At 42.2% G+C, this 25,090-nt stretch overlaps 1 protein-coding gene across 5 annotated transcripts in view; it reads left to right on the top strand.

The window, feature by feature from the left end:
• The window catches only part of NTAQ1 (N-terminal glutamine amidase 1), a 39,933-nt gene that overhangs the window by 7,883 nt on the left and 6,960 nt on the right, over positions 1-25,090 (top strand). For 2 of the 5 annotated variants that reach the window (XM_058175994.1, XM_058175993.1), the window contains exons 3-6: positions 1,758-1,808; positions 3,250-3,398; positions 4,568-4,692; positions 6,420-6,550. In XM_058175994.1, the coding sequence (XP_058031977.1) occupies positions 1,758-1,808; positions 3,250-3,398; positions 4,568-4,692; positions 6,420-6,541 (447 nt within the window). In that variant the 3' untranslated portion in view covers positions 6,542-6,550. Of the gene's footprint in view, positions 1-1,757; positions 1,809-3,249; positions 3,399-4,567; positions 4,693-6,419; positions 6,683-21,177; positions 21,367-25,090 lie in introns of those variants that run through there. The other 3 variants (XM_058175992.1, XM_058175995.1, XM_058175991.1) reach the window with 3 other exon arrangements.

Here is a 25,090-nt window from a genome sequence, read left to right as displayed (position 1 = left end):
GTCGTCTGGCGACACCCAGGGGACGGGCCTTCTCTGTGGGGGCCCCCGCCCTCTGGAACGAGCTCCCCCCAGGACTTCGTCAACTTCCGGACCTCCGAACCTTTCGCCGCGAGCTCAAAACTTACTTATTTATCTGCGCTGGACTGGGTTAGTTTTTTAAGTTATGGGTTTTTAAATGGGTTTTACTTCCAAATTTTAATTATGGCCAATTTAAATAAGTTTTTTATTAGTATTTTAATTGTATGTATTGTCCATTTTACTTGGCTGTGAACCGCCCTGAGTCCTTCGGGAGAAGGGCGGTATACAAATTTAAATAATAAATAAAATAAATAAATAAATGTCAAGATCAAAAGCTGTTCTAGTTGGTTTGGGGCTTCAGATTCCCCTCATCCCATTGCTGACAATTCTAATAGCATAATAAGAGCCATTTTGGTCTAAATGTTAATGCTAGATAATCAGAGGCTATGAGTTCCAGTTCAGTTTTAGCTGTGAAAACTGAATGACGTTGCACCAGTCACATACCCTCAGCCCATCTCACCTCACAGGGTTGTTGTTGTGGGGAAAATGAGAGGAGGAAGGTGTGCTGAATATGGTCGTCACATTGAGTTATTGTAAAAAATAATAGGATACAGATGAATAAAAGAGAAAACTGCTTTGCTTAACAGCCGAATGCTGCTCCCAATTGTGGTTGTAAGTAGACTGCATATATATATGTGGTCATAAGTAAACTACACATTATATATATCTTCCTATATTTCTATTTTATCAACTGCAATGTGTTCTTAAAATTCCCACAATTTTAAAAGTGGGTTGTGGCTGAAGTACAGGTAAACAACCTACAATCCTGATCCAGAGGTAGTGATACAGTTCAGGTATTCTCTTTAACCAGCATTGTGGCATGTTGCATGAACTCACTAATCTAGTCAGAACTGAGACTGGAGAGTCACAGTTTTAACCCCAAACTGTACCTAAACAATTTGAATCAAATTACGTTTCCTGGTCTGTTGTTCACACTGGGAGACTCATTCACTCAGTCCTCCAAAGAAATGAGGTGGTGGTGTAGAACAGCCAAAAATATAATTTACTTTAATGCAAAACTCGCTACAGAGGCCTGTCAATAACATGACACAGTTCCCAAAAGCACAAGTTTTGTAGGATGCTGCTGACTTTGCCAATAGGGAAGGGTCATTGATGTAACAAAGCTTGGCAGTACTGTTTTGTGACAATAGGTCATATGTTGAGCTATTGGTGTTTCCCCAGGTGAAAGTTATTGACCCATCTAGTGTGCTTGTGTACAGCTAGAACCAATAACTCTACCTAGTTAATCATTCACTTAGCTAACTATGCAAATATAATCCAATGTAACAGAATAAATGGCTGGGGAAGGGCCAAGTCAATATCTTTGAAAGGCAAAAGAGTGCCTTTGTTATTGTTACTGTGTTATTTGAACAATGCGATCTGTTCAAACAATGCATATTTTATAAAATAGAAGCAGGCAGAGAGGAGTTGTAGAAGGAACAGTAGGGAATTGAGTGCTGGACATAAGAAAAGGATAGGCATTTATTTCGCTGTCATGTTTTTGGAGGGAGGAAACTATTGAGCTTATGATGCCAGAAAAATAATTTGTATAGTAGATGTTACAGCCACAAAAAACACCCTTGGATATTTACATGACATTTGTTGAAAATGTATTAGCTATTAGTTGATGGGAGTCTTAGGTGTTAAATTACTTTAGCTATGTTCTTTGTAACCTGCAGGTACCACTTTGGAAGCAGCAGGCAGGATGTGGAGATCAGCCTGTGATCTGGGTGAACAAATCTACATTTTCTTTGCACTATTTCCCACTGCTCCTACCATGCAATTGTTTTTTTAAATGTATCTTTGAAAACCGGATCAGTGAAATGTGCTCAGTCCAGCGTAACCCAATGTGATTTTAAAATGTTTCTTCAGCCAGTATGGTGGTTAAGTTGGTGGACCCAAGGGTAGAGATACCAAGATCTAGTCTATACTCAATCATAGAAGTTCCCTGGATGACTTTGGGCCAGTCTCAGGAGATACATCTGGTGAACTAGAGGTGGGTTTCAGCAGGTTCTGATCAGTTCTGGAAAGCTGGTAGCAGAAATTTTGAGTAGTTTGGAGAACCGGTAAATACCGCCTCTGACTGGCCCCACCCCCATCTATTCTCTGCCTCCCGAATCCCAGCTGATCGGGAGGAAATGGGGATTTTGCAGTAACCTTCCCCTGGAGTGGGGAGGGAATGGAGATTTTACAGTATCCTTCCCCTGCCACGCCCACCAGGCCACACCCACAGAACCGGTAGTAAAAAAATTTGAACAACAATGTTCAAGTTGTGATGAACAACAATGTCCTCTGGATGAGTTGAATTTGAAGTCCCATCCTTTTCAGCTGTTCTATTTGGGTGATCAGACTGTAACTTAATGTGCTGAGTTATGAATGAGTTTTTCAAATAGGAGGTCATTCCATAAACCAGCTGCATATGTTAAACTAGGAAATGTGTTTCTTGGTTTGTTTGCATTAGAAAATCACCAAAACCAAAAGACTTGCAAAACCTTGTTTTGATATTGATATAATCTTGGTTAATTCTAAAATAATTAACTGTAGTTTACCAATTTGAATGAAACAGACATTTTTGGTTTACTTGTTTTCCTGTGCAAATGGTCACATGAAATCTTAAATCTGGGGCCTCTGGTGGCTCAGACTGCTAAGACAGTCTGTTATTAACACAGCTGCTTGCAATTACTGCAGGTTCAAATCCCACCAGGCCCAAGGTTGACTCAGCCTTCCATCCTTTATAAGGTAGGTAAAATGAGGACCCAGATTGTTGGGGGCAATAAGTTGACTTTGTATATAATATACAAACGGATGAAGACTATTGCTTAACATAGTGTAAGCCGCCCTGAGTCTTCGGAGAAGGGCGGGATATAAATGCAAATAAAAAAAAAAAATCTCATACATATTTTAGCTATATTTGACTTTTAGCTTAGATCGAGGGCTGCTTTGCTCCAGGACATTGACAAAATGCTCAAATAATGCACGCTAAACTCTTTAGAATAATCCTTTCTATGATTCAATTGGCTAGAGTTCATGTATAGCAGAGCTAAGATGGAACCCAATAAGTAAAACTGAATAAATTATATAACTTATTGTTGAATTGGTTTTTACATGTAGCCTTTTTCCAGTTTCCTCTGTAATCATCACAGGTTCTCATTTTCCGTCTTCTCTTTTCAGGATTACCATGTTATTTTGTTACACGTGTCGAACGGAGACCAGAACTTTATCTATGATCTTGATACTGTCCTACCTTTTCCTTGCCCTTTTGGCACTTACATTGAAGAGGCTTTCAAATCGGACAGCATTATTAACCCTGAATTTCGAAGGTGAGGATATCAATCACAAACATTCCCAGCATAGCTTTAATAGCAGTAAAACTTGGGTGTGCCAAAGTTAGCCTGACATGTTACATAATGTTAGGTTGTTATTGCACCAGCCTGAAGAAGTGGCAAACTCTCTATGACCATAAAAATAAATTTCGGGTGCAGAGTTCTATTAATCTGTTAATGGAGTACGTGTGACACTAATGCCAAGAATGCATCCGATGAAATGAAGAGCACAATTTAAAAAACCTTCATTTTAAGTCCAGAATATAAAATGATGTAGTTTGTATCCATTTCAAAATAAGTTGTCTTCAATAGCATTTATTTACCCTTGGTTGAAATCTTACAATCTGTAAACTTAGAAGTAAGCTCCACTGTAGATGGACTTATGGATTGTATCAAGACCATTGCTTACTTAATCAGATAGTCCTTGACTTACCCTGGCCACTTAGCTACTGTTTGAAGTTAACCACAGCCTCCCCAAAATCTACTTACGACCTAGTTTCAAAGTTACAGTGGCTGCACCATCCTCGCAGTCATTTGCCATTATGACCGGCCTCAGGGATGCTGTAGTACTCACCTCCAGCAAGCAAGGAGACATCAGGCCAGCTTGCAAGCAGATACAGGATCAGCTTTCTTACAGACCCAGCCTCACAGCAAACTCATTGCCATAGGCATTCCAGGGCTCTCCCATCCCTGAAGCATCCTATGCTCCATTTAACAATCCTCATATTCATTCAACAATTTCTATCAAGGAGAGCAGAGAGTGGGATCATTAAGCAAGATATTTTCAATTCACCATAATACGCAGGCACTCCCTGTAATGTGACTGCATTAGCCACCATAAACTGTGGCTTGTGGATTGACAAAACTACTGGACCAACCAAAGCACTTTATAGCTCGGCATGGTTGGCAAATGTATCCAATGGGTTTCTTTCATATGTATAGAATTCCTTGTACTTCACTTTTGGCTTAAACTTACACTTACCTGTAAAATTTTCCTATTTAATGTAAAATGTCAACCAGTCGCAGTTAACACAAGGTAAGTCTGATACTGAACAACAATTTAATACTTGATTTAGCTGTAGTTGAAAATGCTTGTGGGAGCTCAGCCTCCTGCTTTCTGAGATAGGCAATACTGATCAATTATTGTAAATGTTCGTCTTCCTTAGGAAAGTTAGAGTAGTTCGAGCTGATATGTATCTGAAGACTTTTGCTTCTGATAGATCGCACATGAAAGACGCCAGCGGGAACTGGCTGAAATCTCCTCCCCTATATCCATGTATTGAAACTGCAGGTAAATCATACATTTTAATGTTCCACACCCAAACAACACTAGATCTCCTGTTAATACCGAGTTTAAACTTAGCAGTAAGCTGTGGTTTGTTTCTATTGAATAAGCCTTAATTGGTTGAGTTTGTACAGTGTAAAACAATAAATCTCCAAGTTGAGCTTGATTCGTAGGGACTCATGATTTTCTCCAAGACTTAGTGCAGTAAATGCTTTGTATCCAGAACTGTGTTTCTCAACTATGGCAACTTGAAGATGTGTGGGCTTCAGCTCCCAGAATTCCCCAGCCAGCCCGAGAAACACTAATCAGAATATTCCAAATTCAGAGAGTAGATATTTCATTTTCTTAGTTTAATTAATCTCATTTTTGTAGTTTCAGCAACCCAGTTCTTTACTCAACTCCTTACTTACTCTCTGCTAGAGATAAGATATGGGTCAGTCCTGAGCTATTTTCTTCCAAACTCAAAGCTCATCCCACTTCTGTTATGGTGGCTTAAAAGGCAAGAAGAGTCTAGAACCATGATGGCAAACCTATGGCATGTGTGCCAGAGGTGGCACGCAGAGCCCTCTCTGTGGGCACGTGTCCTGCCCCTGTCGGAGTCTGAATCCGAAGGGGAAGACGAACAGCTGACAGAGAACAAGAGAGTGGCTCCATTGGCTATGGAGGAAACTGGGGAAGGGCAAAGTCAGGCTGGGAAGAGCAGGGGAGAAGTAGAACAAGGGAGAGGGGGTTCAGATGAAAACCAAGGCCCAACCCCTCCTCATCACAGGCAGCTCAGGGAAGAACGGAAAAGAGAGCAATGTGGGTTGCGTGGCTTATGAGGGAGGAAATGGCCCTGATTCCCTTCACAAGGCACACCTAGGGATGGAGTTTAAAGGAGAGGCAAAAGGGAGGGGCAGTTGTCGGGAACAAACACTGAATTCCTGGCATCCTCCCAACTGGTTTGATTTACTGCCGTGCTACTTCACTTCTGGAACTCCTTATCTTGCTTGCCCTGCCGGATTAATTACCTTATCTTGCCTTATTGGATTTATAGTTGGAAGTTTTCTGCTTACAATGTTTGGGACTGAAATATTGTCAGCCAAAGACTATTACAGGTTGGTGGAAGAGCTCTCTCCAGGCCGTTGAAAGGGACATTGAGGGCACAGTTGGTGATAATAAATGGACTCATTCCAGTTCTCTAGCTATGTTGCCTTTGTGTCACGCCCTGGGTCATCACAGGCACGCACGCTGTCACCAGCTGGTCTTCACAGGCGCCGGAGCACCTGAAAACGGCTAAAAAACAGGAATGCTTGCACCAAGCCAGCTGGTCTTCAGGTTTCTGATGCTCCACCACACACAAAGACTAGCTGGCCATCGTGTATGTGCGTGCAGGAGACCCAAAGACCAGCTGGCTGGCACGCCATTACGTGCCGGCCAGCTGGTCTTCAGGTTTCCAGCGCTCCGGCGCATACACATGCACACGCATGCATGCGCATTCTGGTTTGGGCACTCAGTGCCGAAAAGGTTCACCATCACTGATGTAAAACATCTGGAGGACTGCATTCCTTCGTGGAGCAATGTTAGCTTTGTCATCTGGCAATGAGTCTTAGAAGAAGAAAATTGAAACTGAAAATAGTTGCATATCATGAAAACTTAGCATTTTTTCTCTACTCTAAAGCAGAGATCGTTTTCTCTGCTCCAAAGAACTTAAATAACTTTCATTCCTTTTTTCTTTTTCCTTTTCTTTTAAGATTACAAGATGAATCTGGCTGACTTTATTAGCATGAATCCAGATACAGGCTGGGGTTTTGTGCGGAAACTCTCTGATTTTGTGCAAGAATTCGGCAGTCAGAACTATGAAGAAGAATCGTGAAGAATTAAAGTACGTATATAGATTTGCCATGCTGCTTGTAAATTGCCGGGGTTAAAGTTGGAATAATGTTAATTGTGTTGCAGCAAATAAAAATGAACTTAGAAAATAAAACTTTACTTCTGAATATGTATGACACAAAAGAGAGCCAGTTTGGTCTAGGGGCTAGAAACCAGGAGACGATAAGTTTTAGTTCTGCCTTAGACCTGAAAGCTGGTTGGGTGACTTTGGGCCAATCACCAGGAAACAAGAGAAGAAGACGCCTAGAGAGTGCCTGGAGGTCCAGCCGCTCCGAAGCTGATCGGACACTAGTTAGGTCTTTTTCAAAGACCTACCTAGTGGCACTGAGGGTGGCGAGGCGTTCCTACGCCTCCTCCCTCATTGCGTCGGCAGATAACCGCCCGGCCGCCCTGTTTCGGGTGACCCGTTCCCTTCTCCACCAGCGGGGACGGGATGACCCCTTACAGGGACGTGCCGAGGAGTTTAGCGGTTATCTATACGATAAAATCGCTCAGCTTCGGGATAGCTTGGACCAAGATTGCGATGATCCGGATGAGATGACTGAGGCTCGTCTTGTTGATGTGGTTTGGGATGAGTTTGATTCTGTGGCTCCCGAGGACATGGACAGGTTGCTGGGGAGGCTGCATGCCACTACATGTTTACTGGACCCGTGCCCTTCCTGGCTGGTGCTGGCCACTCAGGATGTGACACGAGGCTGGCTCCGGGGTATTATAAATGCTTCTTTGATGGAGGGGGTCTTTCCCGCCGCCTTGAAAGAGGCGGTGGTGAGACCCTCCTCAAAGCCTTCCTGGACCCAGCTATTTTGGGTAATTATCGTCCAGTCTCAACCTTCGCTTTTGGCGAAGGTTGTAGAAAATGTGGTGGCACGGCAGTTCCCTCAGTACCTGGAGGAAGCTGTCTATCTAGACCCGTTCCAGTCCGGCTTCCGGCCGGGTATATACGGAGACAGCTTTGGTCGCGTTGGTGGATGACCTCTGGAGGGCCAGGGATAGGGGTTGTTCCTCTGCCCTGGTCCTGTTGGATCTCTCATCGGCTTTTGATACCATCGACCATGGTATCCTGCTGCGCCGGTTGGAGGGGTTGGGAGTGGGAGGCACCGTTTATCGGTGGTTCTCCTCCTACCTCTCCGACCGGTCGCAGACGGTGTTGACAGGGGGGCAGAGATCGGCCGCAAGGCGCCTCACTTGTGGGGGGCCGCAGGGGTCGATCCTCGCCTCTCCTGTTCAACATCTACATGAAGCCGTTGGGCGAGGTCATCAGTGGCTTTGGGGTGAGTTATCATCTGTACGCTGATGATACTCAGCTGTACTTTTCCACCCCAGGCCACCCCAGCGAAGCTGTCGAAGTGCTGTCCCGTTGTTTGGAGGCCGTACGGGTCTGGATGGGGAGAAACAGACTCAGACTCAATCCATCCAAGACAGAGTGGCTGTGGATGCCGGCATCCCGGTACAGCCAGCTGCAACCGCGGCTGACTGTTGGGGGCGAGTCACTGGCCCCAACGGAAAGGGTGCGCAACTTGGGCGTTGTCCTGGATGAACGGCTGTCGTTTGAAGATCACTTGAGGGCCGTCTCCAGGAGAGCTTTTTACCAGGTCCGCCTGGTCCGCCAGTTGCGCCCCTTTCTTGACCGGGATGCCTTATGCACGGTCACTCATGCTCTCGTCACTTCTCGACTGGATTATTGCAATGCTCTCTACATGGGGCTACCCCTGAAGTGTACCCGGAGACTGCAGTTAGTCCAGAATGCAGCTGCGCGGGTGATTGAGGGAGCACCGCGTTGCTCCTGGGTAACACCACTCCTGCGCAGTCTGCACTGGCTACCTGTGGTCTTCCGGGTGCGCTTCAAGGTTTTGGTTACCATCTTCAAAGCGCTCCATGGCTTAGGGCCCGGGTACTTACGGGACCGCCTGCTGTTTCCACATGCCTCCCACCGACCCGTACGCTCTCACAGAGAGGGTCTTCTCAGGGTGCCGTCCGCCAAGCAGTGTCGGCTGGCGGCCCCCAGGGGAAGGTCCTTCTCTGTGGGAGTACCTACTCTCTGGAACGAACTTCCCCCCGGTTTACGCCAATTGCCTGACCTTCGGACCTTCCGCCGGGAACTGAAAACTTATTTATTTATACAAGCGGGACTGGCCTGATTTTTTTAAATTCTAAATTTAAATTTTTAAACTTTTAATGGTAATTTTATTGGGTATTTTAGATGGTCAATTGACGGTTTTAATTTGGCCTTTTATTGAATAAGCTTTTTAATTGTTATTTTAATATGTATATTAACTGTTTTAAATGAAGGCTGTACACCGCCCTGAGTCCTTCGGGAGAAGGGCGGTATAGAAGTTTGATAAATAAATAAATAAATAAATAAATAAATAAGTTCTAGTCCCGCCTTAGACATAAAAGCTGGTTGGCTGACTTTGGGCCAATCAGTCACTCTCAGCCCAACTCACCTCATAGGGTTGTTGTAGGGAAAAGAGGAGGAAGGAATATTGTGTATGTTCACCACCCTAAAAAGTAATAAAAGCAGGATTAAAAATAAATTCAACCTTACTCTAAGGTTACATTCATTTTATATCATCTGCAATGTTTTCTAATCACAAAACCTATATATTATAATTTCATTTCATTTCTGTCTCACACAAAATGTCTTAAAGGGTTTCCAATCAGCATTAAAACTAATGTCTTTAATCAAAACTGTCAAATTTATCAACATTCCACCATCTTCACCATCCATTCTTCATTATGGCTATTGTCAAATCTTCCCATTATTATGCATATAAACGTTTTACTGCTGTTATACATAAAAAAAAATTCCCAGAGTTTATTTTCCAGCCTTTTCACAATCAGTCTCAAACATCTCTGGTTTCAGTTGCATATCAATATTTTCTAGATTAAGTATTTGAAACCAAAATAGTTTTTTTGAATCCACCAAGCATGATTAAAAAGTCCCCTCTTGTTCATGTTTCCAATTATGATTTTTTAATACATTTTTACATTTTATTTTAGTACAAAGAACTCATCTTCCATTAAAGGGGCCGGTTTAGCTCAGGCTGGTAAGGCCTGTTATTAAGAACACAAAGCCTGCAATTACTGCAGGTTCGAGCCCGGCCCAAGGTTGACTCAGCCTTCCATCCTTTATAAGGTAGGTAAAATGAGGACCCAGATTGTTGGGGGGGCAATAAGTTGACTTTGTAAAAATATACAAATAGAATGAGACTATTGCCTTATACACTGTAAGCCGCCCTGAGTCTTCGGAGAAGGGCGGGGTATAAATGTAAACAAAAAAAAAACAGTGTTTGTGCAAAAAGAGTTAAAATTTACAATCATATTCATAATTTAATCTATTCTTATCTTAATACCAATACATTAAATATCTAATGCTTTACATCCTCTTCTTAATTTGCTTAACTCTATTAACTATTTTTCCTCTAACCATCGATAAAATGTTTCCCATATCGTATAATAACCAGTTTCTCTTTCTCTTTCTCTTTAATTGCCAGTGTTAATCTATTCATTTCTGCAGATTCTAATATTTTCCTTTTCATATTCATGTAGGAATCTCTTCACTTTTCCAGTTTTGTGCAAATACAGTTCTAGCTGCGGTTATTAGATGAATAATCAAATATACATTTTCTTTACTATAAGTAAATTTCTGGTAAGATCCCCAACAGAAATATTTCAGGTTTCAAGTCAGTTTTGATGTTAAGATCCTGGAAACATGAGTTAGGACCAATACAATGACCTATCACTAGATGTCAGTCTTTACTTCTAGTCTGTCAGTAAAACAAAGCTGTAAGAAATTGTTGGTTTCTTTGGAATCTTTTTTCTCTTCCAGTGGATAGTTTAATGATCCACAAACCTCCTTCAGAAGATTTAATGACTTGTTTAGGTATTAGGCACCATCATATGATGTTACACAGAGTGTCGCCACAAAAACCAACATGGCTGACATATCATAAGTCTGAAAACAATTTCGCTCCCAAGAACTCATGATATTTTGAGGTTTTTGCATGACTCAAGTGAGAACTTAGGCGTAAATCATTTGCATCTCATCAGATATGGGGGAATTAATACCCACATCTACACTCATGCGTACCATTACTGGTTCTTTTGACTCTTTATCTCCTGATGAACATCATTTTAGTTGGCTGTTGGCTTAGAGTAGGGGTGTCAAACTCAATTTCATTGAGGGCCGCATCAGGGTTGTGTTTGACCTTGGGGGGGCCAGGGGGGCCATGATAAGGGTGGGTGTGGCCAGCTCAACCTCACTCTTGGGGGGGACGCGGCTGCGGAGGCCTGAGCACTCTGCCAACAAAAACGGGCTCCCGAGCTCTGTTTTTGGCTGTAACAGTTGCAACCCTCTGCCCACGGCCCTCCTGAACCCGATTTGCACTGACAGAGGCACCTTTGCTGTTTCCAGGTCGGCCCCATGGGCCAGTTCTAAGCGCCCCTGGCCTTGAGTTTGACACCCCTGGCTTAGAGTTTGGGTGGATCCCTCTGGGTGGCATGAGCTAATGGGAATTGATCTGTTGGGCTTGATGGGTTAGGTAGCAGCGTCTCACTGGCGATAAACCGAGGAAGATACAGCATGAGATTAGGAACAGCTCACTCTAGGGAAGATGATTTTAATGGGTTAGCTCTAGTCCGTGTTCCAGTTCCCAAGTTGTTGATGTTGTTATTCAATCGCTAAGTTATGTCTCAACTCTTTGCAACCCTATAGTTGACCATAGTGCACCAGGCTCCCCTGTCCTCTCTTGTCTCCCAGGTATTGCCCAAATTCATGTTCGTTGCGTCAGTGACAATATCTACCCATCTCATCCTCTGCCAAGACTTCCTTTAATCCTGGTTTACTGGACCTTCAAAGGTTTTTGGTCTCTAGCTCCTCTTATAGAATGCCTGGTCAGCTTGAAATAAGGCCTTCCCACCCATGATTTCACTGTCACATACCCTGGCAAGTGTAAATGTCATGGCACGTATAACTGAGACCTGGTTGGACATTGACCGGTGATCCAGTGCAGTGGTGGGTTTCAAATTTTTTTACTACCGGTTCTGTGGGTGTGGCTTGGTGGGCGTGGCATGGCTTGGTGGGTGTGGCAGGTGAAGGATACTGGAAATCTCCATTCCCACCCCACTCCAGGGGAAGCTTACCACAAAATCCCCATTTCCTCCCAATCAGCTGGGACTTGGGAGGGAGAGAATAGATGGGGGCGGAGCCAGTCAGAATTTTTACTACTGGTTCTCCGAACTACTCAGAATTTCTGCTATCAGTTCTGCAGAACTGGTCAGAACCTGCTAAAACCCACCTCTGATCCAGTGGTGGGCTGCAACCGGTTTAACAACCGGTTCAGCGATTGTGCGCTTTTGTGCGCACCTAATGCGCTTGCGCAAAGCATTCAAAATACAGCAATTTGAAGCTCAGCTGCTTACATTCTAAGGCAGCCCTGGTAAGTAGAATAGCAGAAGCACGGAAATCAGCTATGCCGCTCGAATCATCTGAGCCAGGAAGAAAGAAATATAGGACAGGATAGGTGAGTGGGTGGGGCCAGCTGATTGTCGGAACTACCAGTTTTCCCGAACCGGCAGCAGCCCACCACTGAGGGGATCCTCTCTCTTGCAGCTGTATCTACATTAAATTTAAATAAATTTAACTATGGCATCCGTGTTGTGACCAAGGCCCAAGTAGTGATTACCAAACACAATTCAGTCCTCAACAAATTGATTTTATTAAAACAGCTGAGAATTCATTCTCAGCTTAGTCCAAAACAAAATTCTTAATAACCAGTCCATTGCCCTTATCACCAAACTTTGATGTCTTTGGCAACCTGCCAAAGGCTTTTCTTGGCAAAAACACCACAAAGTTCAAGAGATGCTGACAAGAAGCATGGGAATCAACGTTGCTTTTCTAAAAAGAACCCAATGGCTCGTTGCTACTCTTTTAAGCCTTATGGGAGTGGCCAATCATCTTCTGGCCTTACTCCTGAGTTGTCCTTTTTTCTTCTGCTGCTCTTGCCTTCTGGCAGCTCTTTGCATGCGTGCGCTAGGAACAGGCTCCTCCTCTTCCTTTGCCTCTCTGCTGTCTGCCTCTGGGGACTCCAGAGTCCGTGCATCGCTCCCAGATGGCCTTGGCCCCATCTCTGCCTCCGACGTAGAGCCCTCGTCCGGGCCTTCCCCTGACTCCAGGACTGGCCCATTGTCCTCCCCAGCCTCCTCACTGTCTGACTCCGCTGCCAGGTCCGCAGGCTGCTGGCAGACCGCAACAAACAGTGCAGCATCAGGATAGGGCTGGAGAAGTGTGGCTATTGTCATCCAGGGACTCTTGTGGCTTTCTGGAGCACTGCATTGCTCATAACTGATAAAAGAACCTGTCATAGCTCTAGTGATCATAGGGATGGCTGCTAATATTCCAGGCTCTGTTGCATAGTGGCTTCCTTGTCATAGTCTCTAGTCACTGGGTTGGTGGTAGAGTTTCCTAGACTTAAAGATACTTGGCGTCTTCAACCTGCTTTTTCTGGTTCCTTCAACTTGCCTTTTCTGGTTGCTTAGGAGTTCATGGCCATCATGGCAACCATATGGCAACTATGGTTGTCTTGACCAAATCATTGAGGTCCTACCTAGCACATTGGTCATTCTCACATCAGAACAGAACAGAATAGCAGAGTTGGAAGGGAACTGTTGTGTCTCGTCCGATCTCACCACCACAGCCGGGGTCTGCTTATCTGCTTCCGAACACTGAAGAATGTCCTAGCATGCCTCCCGGCCCCAGCCCTGGCTCCATGCCCAGACAGGCTGAGGAGGGGGCATCTCCCAGCCCCAGCCCTGGCTCCATGCCCAGACAGGCTGAAGAATTGGTTTGCAACCAAAACAATCTGGAACTGAACACACTCAAAACCGTAGAAATGGTGGTAGACTTTAGGAAAAACCCTTCCATACTTCCACCTCTCACAATACTTGACAACACAGTATCAACAGTAGAAACCTTCAAATTTCTGGGTTCTATCATATCGCAAGATCTCAAATGGACAGCTAACATCAAAAACATCATTAAAAAAGGACAACAAAGAATGTTCTTTCTGCGTCAACTCAGTAAGCTCAACCTGCCCAAGGAGCTGCTGATCCAATTCTACAGAGGAATTATTGAGTCTGTCATTTGCACCTCTATAACTGTCTGGTTCGGTTCTGCAACCCAACAAGAAAAACACAGACTTCAGAGGATAATTAGAACTGCAGAAAAAATAATTGCTACCAACTTGCCTTCCATTGAGGACCTGTATACTGCACGAATCAAGAAGAGGGCCGTGAAAATATTTGCAGATCCCTCGCATCCTGGACATAAACTGTTTCAACTCCTACCCTCAAAACGACGCTATAGAGCACTGCACACCAGAACAACTAGACACAAGAACAGTTTTTTTCCCAAAGGCCATCACTCTGCTAAACAAATAATTCCCTCAACACTGTCAGACTATTTACTGAATCTGCACTACTATTAATCGTTTCATAGTTCCCATCACCAATCTCTTTCCACTTATGACTGTATGACTATAACTTGTTGCTGGCAATCCTTATGATTTATATTGATATATTGACCATCAATTGTGTTGTAAATGTTGTACCTTGATGAACGTATCTTTTCTTTTATGTACACTGAGAGCATATGCACCAAGACAAATTCCTTGTGTGTCCAATCACACTTGGCCAATAAAAATTCTATTCTATTCTAGAAGAGCAAGTATCTCCAGCCCCCAGCTCTGGCTCCATGCCCAGGCAAACGGAGCAACTAGACCCCTCCCCCTCCTCCACAGCATGTGAGCTTGAGGAAGGTCTATTACCAACAGCTGCCGATTGGAGTGACCCTCGCTTCAGAAGAATTGATAGGCGGCGGTGTCAGAAGGAAGGGAGGGGCAGGCCTGGATAAGTGCTGAGTCATGGAGCCACACCCCATGGCCTATATAAAGGATCTGCTTTCTGGCAGTCGCTGAGTCAGGCAAAGTCTAAACATATCTTGCTGAAGTCACTTTCTGGTCTCCTGCCTGCCCTGAGGACTTTGCTAGGACTTTGGCAGAGCTGCAGAGGCACACCTGATTCGGATTTCCCTGACCCGGCCGTCAGCGGAGGAGTGGGACACGACAGGAACTTGGAGGTCTTCCAGTCCAGACGTGTCCAAACTTGGCAATTTTAAGACTTGTGGACTTCAATTCCCAGAATTCCTCAGTCAGCCGTACTGGCTGGGGAATTCTGGGAGTTGAATTACACAAAATTACCAAGTTTGGAGAGCCCCATTCTAGTCCAAACCCCTGCTCAAACAGGAGACCCTTATCATATGTTGGGTCTGGTTTTGCCTTGGGGTAGCAGCAACATGATCTGAATATGGGAGAGATTAACATAGTCCTTTGCCATGGACATGTCATTCTGAGTCTACTTGAGTTCTCCATTTTAGAGGGTGGACCTATTCCTTCAATCTGTTTCTGACTCTTGACAGACCTAGTTGGGCTCCTGCGGGAGCCCGGAGTTATTCTTGAGGCCCTGATACATAATTTGACTCAGGCCTTACTCATCGCTTGGAATGAAAGAGTGATGATGGCTTGGGATCAGTTTCTGTGTGGCTTCTCCCTGCTCTTGGATCCACTGGTTATCCAAAGAACTTCAAGAAATGAAACAGGAGAAGAGTTGACTAGTGCATTACAGAGAAAAGATAAGTGATCAGCATGGGTAAGAGCCTTTATTAAGCACTACCTTGAGACTATAATGGGGGCAAATCATTATTTTTCTGTTCTTAGTCTGTCTGATGATTGCCAGCCAAAGGCCTTAAATCAGTGGTTCTCAACCTTTATAGTGCTGCGACCCCTTTAATACAATTCCCCACGATGTGGCGAACCCAACTGTAAAATTATTTTCGTTTTGAATTTATGGCGCCTGAAGCCCTATTGGCTAGCGATCTGAACTGCTTGCGATTGCCTTGAGGACGGAGGCATTAAAGCAGAGATTCCTCCCCTATTAAGTTTATCGTGCCTGAAGCCAGATTAGGCTAGCAATTGGGAGTGATTGCAGCTGGCTTGAGAGGGAGACATCAGAGCAAAGATTTCTCTCTTTTTTAATTCATCGCGCCTGAAGCCGAATTCGGCTAGCGATTTGAAGAGCCTGCAGCTGGCTTGTGGAGTCAACCATTGGAGCGCAATTCTTCAACTTGCAAGTACACTTCCCATATTTCCGATGGTCTTAGGCGACCCCTGGCAAACCGTCATTCGACCCCCAACGGGGTTGCGACCCACAGGTTGAGAACCGCTGCCTTAAATTAACCCTAACTCTCTTGAAAAAAGGGGTTGGAAGAATACCTACAAATACACTGCAGGGAATATTTGAAGCATTTGAGAAATAAAATTGGTTGGATCTAATCCTTGTGGACTCTAGTTGCACCAGTCTGGTGGAATTGATTGAAGCACTGTCCCACTAAGGTATTTGGGAGGAGTTTGAGCCACCGATCCCAAGTCTCAAGGACAGTTGATCGCAAACTGAAAATAGAAATCAGCAACGTTGAGGTGGCTGACAAAATGCAATTTTACGCTGCATTGATAGAACAGCTTCCAGATCTCGGAAACGACTATTTCAGTTGTAATCTGCATTATTCAGATCTGCTTTAAGTCATGTGTGTGCATTGCAGTTTAACGAAGAGTCAGGAAAAACAGACAGCTGCAGAGAAGGGCAACAAAAATATCAGGGGATTGGAAAATTTTAGGAGGAGAGACTCAGTGTGTTAATCTTGGGAAATGACAGTCAAGGGCATTTTGACCGATCAAGTTCAGTTGTTTAACAACTCAGATTCTGAGCAACTTGTTCGGGGAAAAATCCTAATGTAAGGACAAATCAACAATCGATCCAAAGAGCAAGCAAGGCTGTGAGTTGTCTGATGGATTTTTACTTATTAAGAAAATATATATGACTGCCCAACCCATGGTGACTCCAGACAGTTTACAGAAGTAAAAGGCTCAAATACAAAACCCAATAACCCACTGCACACCCCCTGGTGACAGCAGTCAAACAAACCACTTGATGGGCTCTGTATCACCCTGAGGCCCCAGGCTCACTGAAAAAAACATGTCTTCAGGGCCTTTGGAAAGAGTATCATGTTCCACAGTATTATTGTGTATTTATGTTCTATAGGAAGGGAGCCACCATAGAGAAGGCCCTTCTTGGTTACACTAAATGGAATTCCTTAAGAAAGGCGACCTCTAAAATATCTTACAACTTCCTTGGTCTGGTGTAAATTCTTCTGTAGTGAATGCTTTAATCTGGATTCCCGCCCTGGACAGAGACGTAAATGTAGCCTAAGCAGCCCTTTTCAGTTCTACAGTATAAGAGAGGCATCTATTGCATTGCAAAAATATATTTTAACGTAGCAGTTTATTTGCTCTAATCCTTGGAATTATTTAGAGAGGAATATTTAATGTGACTCTTCTTGGATCAGCATGTTGCCTGATCCAAGTCGTTTGGATTTATTTTTATTTTTGTAGCTTCTCTACAGTTCCCAAATAAATCGCAGAAGCAAATCTGAGTTTATTTTGTACATGGTTTTCTTCTCGCCAATGTCTTATGACCAAACTCAATAATGTTAAGTATTTTGATGTTAGCTGAATAATGAAACATCTCAGGAAGAATACCTAGTTCTACAAATAGTTCAACCTCGAGCTACACACATTTTTAAAACTGCATTATAGTGTTATATTCCACCTTGTTTGCACAACTCAAGGCCATGTACAGAATGTGCCCAACTCCTACAACAGCAGCCCTTTTGTGTGAGTTGGGCTGGGAATGATTGGCTCAAGGTCACCCAGCCAGCTTTCATGCCTAAGGTGAGACTAGAATTCTCAGTCTCCTGGTGATTGGCCCAAAGTTACCCAGGTGGCTTGGATGCCTAAAGTCAGACTAGAACTCACAGTCTCCTGGTAATTGGCCCAAAGTCACACAGCCAGCTTTCATGACTAAGGTAGGACTAAATTTGTGTTCTTCTGGTTTCTTGTCCAACTCCTTAACTACTAGTCTAAACTGGCTGTCAAAAATGATTTATTCGAGGAAAAAAATTATGTTTCCCTATTCCCCAAGAGGCTGAGTCAAAAATTGTGGTTTTCAAAATACAAGGCTTGTGGTAAAATAAAAATTCTGGCTGGTCATGTTGAAGTCCACAAGTCTTAAAGGGACCAAGGTTGGAGACCCCTGTGTTAAGGTTCTGCCCCAGATTTAGGGATTTTAGATCAGAGATGGGCAACTATAACTTTATGTCCTGTGGGCTTCAACTCCCAGAATACAGCAGGGCTGGCTCAGGAATTCTGCGAGTTGATGTCCACAAGACATAAAATTGCTATAGTTGCCCATCCTGGTTCAGATTGTAGTTTTGGAAGTCTTAAGCTGTTTTGAAGGGAGATATGTGACCTTTTTGCAAATGAAATAAAATAAAGATCAAGAAATTTATTGATTCAGCAAGAGTTCAGAATTCTGCCTCTCCAAATTCAGAATTCTTTATTTACTTATTCAAGATAAAATCAGATAGTGTTCAGACACAGAGAAACTATTTATTTCATTTCTGGGTAGATGGGAAAGGTTCCATCAGAACAGGATTTTTGTACTACATCCAATGTGGAATTTGTAGCTGGATATTTTTAGCAGGATAGAAGTAAGCAGTCATTCTTAATCCATGCTAAACAATCCATGCCCCGTTCATCACTGTATCAAAAATATTTCCTTATCTGAACCAAGAAACAGAATGACCAAGATATGTCGATAAAGACTCAGGCATCCTGGCCAAAAATGTCTAAAGGTTGAATCATGACAACTGGACCAAATTTGGTTAATCTGAGATGTTTTGTTGCTCATCCACCAAAATTGACTGATGAAGATGCTTGGATGAACAACGAAACGTCTCAGATTAACCAAGTTTGGTCCAGTTGCCATGATTCAACCTTTAGACAGGATGACCAAAGGTGGACAAAAAAGCAGTGGGTACCTCCAAATTCCTGCCAGCTTCCCCAATGAAATAAATTGAATAAATATAACAAAATTGATCTTTGAAGCTTGGACAACATACTCAAATTCCCAGGCAGATGTGCAAAGTCTTGGAAGTTGTATTCCATTGTATCTAAAGGCCACTAAACTGAGAAAGCTGGTGTATACACTTACAATAATCTGCATCTTCATTTCTGAAAAGTATAGTGACATATTTGGGTGCTCCTATAAAAAATAGGGAGAGAAGGCTAATGAATGCCACCTTCTGACATTTTATAAGCAGAAGAAGCTAGAGCAATAGAAATGCCAGTCTTTTATTTTATGAATATTTTATTCATAATTTCAGTGTCAAAAACAGTTTACAAAAAGGAAAGAAAATAATTGCTACTTGTAACCAAGCAGTTGTCGAATAGTTGAACATGCAAGAAAAAGAATGTGCAAAATTTATATAGAAGGATTTTCAGTAGCCTGCAAAAAGGCTGCACAAAAGGATTTTTAAAATTACATAATGAGGTGTTTTTTTAATCTCTATCACCCCTATATGTCATTTAAATTTTAAAAACTCTCTTAAACAAATATACAAATATACACAGGTATATATATATATATATAATTAATGCTAATTAAAATCTAAAATGAAAATGTGTGAAAATTATAAAAATAGAGTAAAATGTTGATTTAATGGACCATTGGGGGGAGTGTGCCTATTCAATCTGAATTTGCCTCATTTGCATTATTAAGTAGCATAATTTGCAGTAAAACCTCAATTTATTTGACATATCCTCTACTAACTGGACAAAACGGATATTAATCTGTTAAATGGGAGTGAAAGCTAATAGAAATCCAGTATTTGTGCATTGTACACAAAGTATAAACTTAAACCAAGATCCATTAAATTATGGTCTTACTGTTTTTTTGGAACTGAATTCCTGGCATTATGTACAGCAAAATTTATAATATTTGTCAAGACTGTGCGTGAGTTGAGGCTTTGTTCTAAGTTATTGTTGATTTAACCATGGTTTGTTAGCCAAGCCACAATTGGCTGATTTCATGTATCCTGATACACTATAACCTACAATTTACAACCCTTTCATGGCTGGATACTTGAAACCAAGATCACAGATTAATACAATAAGTGATATAATAGCTTAGCCTGGTGTTTCTCAACCTTTACAATTCTAAGCAGTGTGGAGTTCAGAAATGCTGGGAGTTGAAGTCCATACAGCTTAAAAGTTGCTGAGGTTCAGAAACATTGGCTTAGTCTAATGCCTGAAATTGTAGGAGCAGAAAATAAGATAGGTATAGAAGAATCTTCGTCACAAAATCTCTTCAAGAAAGAGAAATAAATTACATAATAGCGAGGATGGACCTTTTCAACAGAGTAGCCCTGTCCTATGACAGTAGGATAGTATCTCTCTCTTGCTCTTCAAGCATTGTGGATCCTATAGTATTTAAAAGATCACTGACATCAGTATTTATAATTGTGATAGGATCTAACACAAAACTCCAGAAAAGTCGTTTTAGAATAGAGTTCCTGCAGGTTTTCCCAGCTCTGATCTAACCATAATCTTTTTTTAAAAATCTCAATCTGTCAAAAAAAAAAAAGGAAGAATAAAGAATAATTTAAACAGGAGGATGGAAGAACTGAGGTAAAAAAAAATATTTCAAGGGTCTTTCTGATGTACCACAGAATACGAGTGAACATAAAATACTAACAAAACAACGAAGTGCTAAGGAGCCATTTCGGAAGACAGCTACAGATGGTCTTCAACTTGTGACCACAATTGAGCCCAAAATTTCTCTCGCTAAGTGAACCATTTGCTAAGTGAGTTTTGCCCCGTTTTACCACCTTTCTTGCCACAGCTGTTAAGTGAACCACTGCAGTTGTTAAAAGTTAGTTGAGTGAATCCAGCTTCCCCATTGTTTCTCAGACTGCTCCAGAAGGGGATCACATGACCCTGGGACACTGCAACCATCATAAATATGAGTCAGTTGCCAAGTGACTGAATTTTGATTACATGATGCTACAAAGGCCCTAAGTGAAAAACGGTCATTGGTCATTTTTTCCCTTGCCATTGTAACTTCAAACGTTCATTAAACGGACGGTTGTAAATCGAGAACTGCCTACACTAAGTTCAGCATTGTAAGATTAAATATTACAAGACTTCCAAAGTCCAAATATTTCTGGAATAAAGCTCGAATGCTAAAAATACATGCTTTTGGAGAAACTTGGGAAACAGTGACCAAATCTGTGATTCTACTTGTGGCACATTTCCACGCAAGAGGAAGCACGGCAAGATATTGTGTCAAACTGCAGAGCTGCTAAAATGAACAATTAGAGCTTTTGCCAATAAGAATATTGTAGCCATCATCTTAATGGTTGGTCTCACTAGTTCTAATGTGGCTCATTGATTTCTGGGCTTAGTTGCACTCATTTTATGTTATTTTGTATCCCGCATGGGGATGGATGGTTTATGAATATCTCCAAAGTTTTGGATTATGGAAATGGGGGAAAAAAATCTGGAATTACGACAGTTATTAACCATCAAGTGTTTGCAAAGATATATAAGATACAGAATCTACTATAGTGCAAAAGCATTTTATCTGACAATTGTTTGAATTTGCTTCCAGATTTTTTCCGGATTCCTCCTCCTTATCATCATCAAAATATTTTTATACCTCTTCTCACAAAAGATCCCAGAGAGGTTCACGAGAATATTAAACAAAATAATTACAAAACCAAAACACTCAGTTCAAAAAATAATGTGTTGATGGCGTGTTAACAGATATCTAATTTTTTTAAAAAAATAAATAAATCAGTGCAGCTAATTCTCTTTGTTTTCTGCTGACCTGGATACTTTTATGGAAAGGAAAAAGACAACTAACTAGCAGTGAAAAGGTTTGAAGCGAACAATTAAAAAATACTTTGCATCTTGTACATTATAGTAGAATTTTAGACTGCCAAATCTTAAACAGAAAGAACCATTGTAGGTGAAATAGATTGGACACTTCCAAGTCATAAACGCATCATATTGACAGCAGGGCAGCGTTTCTGCCAACAATTTAGCAAACAAGAGGAACTGTTTTCACAAACAGTTTGTGTCTAACTGCAGAGCTGCTAAAATGAACCATCAACAGGTTGCTGAGAAAAACGTATCAAATCTGTTCTCCCTTCTGTAGCGCATGAATAGAAGCCAAAGAAATATCAAAGAAATATCAAAATTTCCTAGATGCTTTACTGCACTTCAAAGATTCCAGGCCTATTTCAAAAAAGGCAAGCAGGGCGCATATCTTTGCATGTTTACTGTTGATTTGTAGGGAAGGTTACATAACTGGCGGGATGCCCTAATACTTTGGTACAAATTTGTGCAAAACCAGAGATTTTGCCAAATGGTTTCCAGGAACACATACCTCAGGATCCTAATCCAGACACAAGTTATAAGACCAGATTGTTATGGAATATGGTTTTTATCCCTGAACCTGTGCGAACACGTCGCAAAGTCCTAAATTCACTTAAAAGTTATAAAGTTAATATCCTATACAAGTGATGCAGATTATTATTATTAGCCTTCAAACAACATAGGTGCAAAGATCAGCTTTTCTACAGTGTAACGTTGACATGTTTTGTCAAATCAAAAAATTAAAAATTCACCTCCAAGCCATCAAGTGTTTCAAAGGAGTTTTCGAAAAACAGGTACCCTGTTTCCCCAAAATAAGACATCAGTGGTGGGTTTCAATTTTTTTTACTACTGGTTCTGTGGGCGTGGCTCGGTGGGCGTGGCATGGCTTGGTGGGTGTGGCAGGGGAAGGATACTGTAAAAATCTCCATTCCCACCCCACTCCAGGGGAAGGTTACTACAAAAATCCCCATTTCCTCCCAATCAGCTGGGAGTTGGGAGGCAGAGAATAGATGGGGGCGGGGGCAGTCAGAATTTTTACTACCTGTTCTCCGAAGTGCTCAAAATTTCCGCTACCGGTTCTCCAGAATTGGTCAGAACCTGCTGAAACCCACCTCTGTTAAGACATCCCCCGATAATAAGCCCAAATGGGCTTTTGAGTGCATGGCAATAAGGCCAAGTGCTTATTTCAGGGTTCAAAAAAAATGTAAGACAAAGGTCTTATTTTCGGGGAAACACGTTAGTCCTTGACTTACAACCACAATTGAGCCCAAAATTCCTGTTGCTAAGCGAGATGTTTGTGCAGTGAATTGTGCTCCATTTTACGACCTTTCTTTCCACAGTTGTTAAGTGAATCGCAGCAGTTGTTAAAAAGTTAGTAACCCGGTTGTTGAGTGACTCGGACTTCCCCATTAACTTTGCATGTCAGAAGGTCGCAAAAGTCGATTACGTGATCCCCAAGTCACTGCAACCGTCATAAATGCGAGTCAGTTGCCAAGCATCCAAATGTGCCTCACGTGACCATGGGGGGGGATGCTTGCAAGCGGTCCTAAGTGACTTTTTTTCAGGGCCGTTGTAACTTTGAACGATTACTAAGTGAACTGTTGTAAGTCGAGGACAACCCGTATGGACCATATTTCAACAGGGCCAGAAAAATAACAGATTTGCAGCCGATGCAAAGTAATTTTTTTTTTTTTTGGAAACTTGAGTGATAACAGTAAATAAAAATGGCTTCACACACATATACACACAAGCACACTTTAAAATCCCACTTCCCACAAGCATCTGCAGGAACTTGCTGTTCTTGTAAGAATAATAGAAGTTGTGTCATGCCATAAAGATTTTTGCAAACCTCTTATGAAAGGGTTGGGCCTTTGTCTCATGAGATTGCAACATTGCTTTCATCATTTTGCACCCTTCCTGCAGATGCCCAAGTGCTGAGACTTTCCGGTTCTTTTTAATTCTCATTTGCATCTGACCTCCCAATCACAAAACCTTTTCGTTAACATTTGATACTCCTTTCTTCGCCGCAACGGCGCTTTTTTTCCGACAGAGCCTGTCTATTAAATACATTCAATAAAACTAGTCACTTACAAGTAGTCCTTGTTTAACAACCACAATTAGGGTTAACAACTCGGTTAGTAAGCAAGGCAGTCACCATAAGTGAAACTAACTGTTTACAACCACAGTGAAGAGCAAAATTTCCACAGCTGGGCGGTTGGTTCAGTGCGCCATGCTTTTTTTTTTTTTGGCCGTAGTGGATAAGAAAATTGTTGGATTGTTAAGTGAATCATGTGGCTGTTAAGCGAATCTGGCTTCCCCTATTGATTTTGCTTATTGGAAACTAGCTGGGAAGGTCACAAATGGCAATCACAAGACCCCAGGATGCCACAACCAGGGGTGAAATCCAGCAGGTTCTGACAGGTTCTAGAGAACTGGTAGCGGAAATTTTGAGTAATTCGGAGAACCGGCAAATACCACCTCTGGCTGGCCCCCAGAGTGGGGAGGGAATGGGGATTTTGCAGTATCCTTCCCCTGCCATGCCCAAGCCACATCCACCAGTCCACACCACACCACGCCCACCAAGCCATGCCCACAGAAACAGTAGTAAAAAAAATTTGGATTTCACCACTGGCCACAACCATTGTAAATACATGCCGGTTGCCAGGCGCCAAAATTTTGATCATATGATCAGGAGGATATTGGGACAGTTGTAAGTGCAACAAATGGTCGCTGCTATACTTTTGTCATTAAACAGATGATTGTAAGTCAAGAACTACCTGTAGTGCAGTCTGACTTCCTATTTTCCTGACCACGTCAGTGTCTTAAACCCTCAACCCTTGATGCAAACATCATGCCCATATGGGAATTTTTCCTACTATATAGTGGGAATGCTTCAAAGAGAAAAACTGAGGTAATGTCTTGGTAATTTAGATACTCTTTCTCAGCTATAATGAAATCTGAATTTGAGACTATATGTAGCGTGCATGTACGGTATCTCTATTTTTTCTTAAAATCAGGCATGTCACCAACACTCAGGATTCAAACCCCGTGTTAGCAAATAGAAAGAGGCTTCCTAGCTGACTCATCTTTTATCCGGAGAAGGCTCTGGGTACAACCTGTGTGGCATCACCAATTTGAACATCAAATGATATGGAAACTGCCAAACTGGGTTCATGAGATCATAGGAACAGCTATTATGCCCTCTTAAGCAGAAGGTTGTTATTCCTGGGTTGCAAAGTGTGCAATGACCAGTAGATGTCAGCAAAGAGTTAGTTTAGAAACGGTGTCTATTTGCTGACATCTAGTGGCTGCTCGTATTTTGCAGCCCAAATACTGCAATCTTCATTGAGAGACGAACTTCCACATTTAAACTACACAAAGATTCTTGGGGTTTTTGTTAAGATAATGAGTAAACATCTCTGCACTGCATGCAAATCTACTCAAGTAGTTTATCCAGCTGCCTAAGTCGCACTTGCAACATAGCCAGCTTTCAATGGTATCTAAGAATGACCTAGGGAAATTTCCAAATTTCCCAGAACTCAATTACATTTAAATACCACAAAAAAGACAAGCCAGATAAATCAAAACTTAAGTGTTAACAAAAAGCAGCTCCAGGAAATCTACTATCAACAGGTTTTTTTTAA

Source organism: Ahaetulla prasina, chromosome 3 (genome assembly GCF_028640845.1).
Source record: "Ahaetulla prasina isolate Xishuangbanna chromosome 3, ASM2864084v1, whole genome shotgun sequence".
In the NCBI taxonomy this organism is placed as follows: Eukaryota; Metazoa; Chordata; class Lepidosauria; order Squamata; family Colubridae; genus Ahaetulla; species Ahaetulla prasina.
The sequence above is the reverse complement of the archived record's forward strand: the minus strand, read 5'-3'. Positions and strand labels throughout refer to the sequence as shown.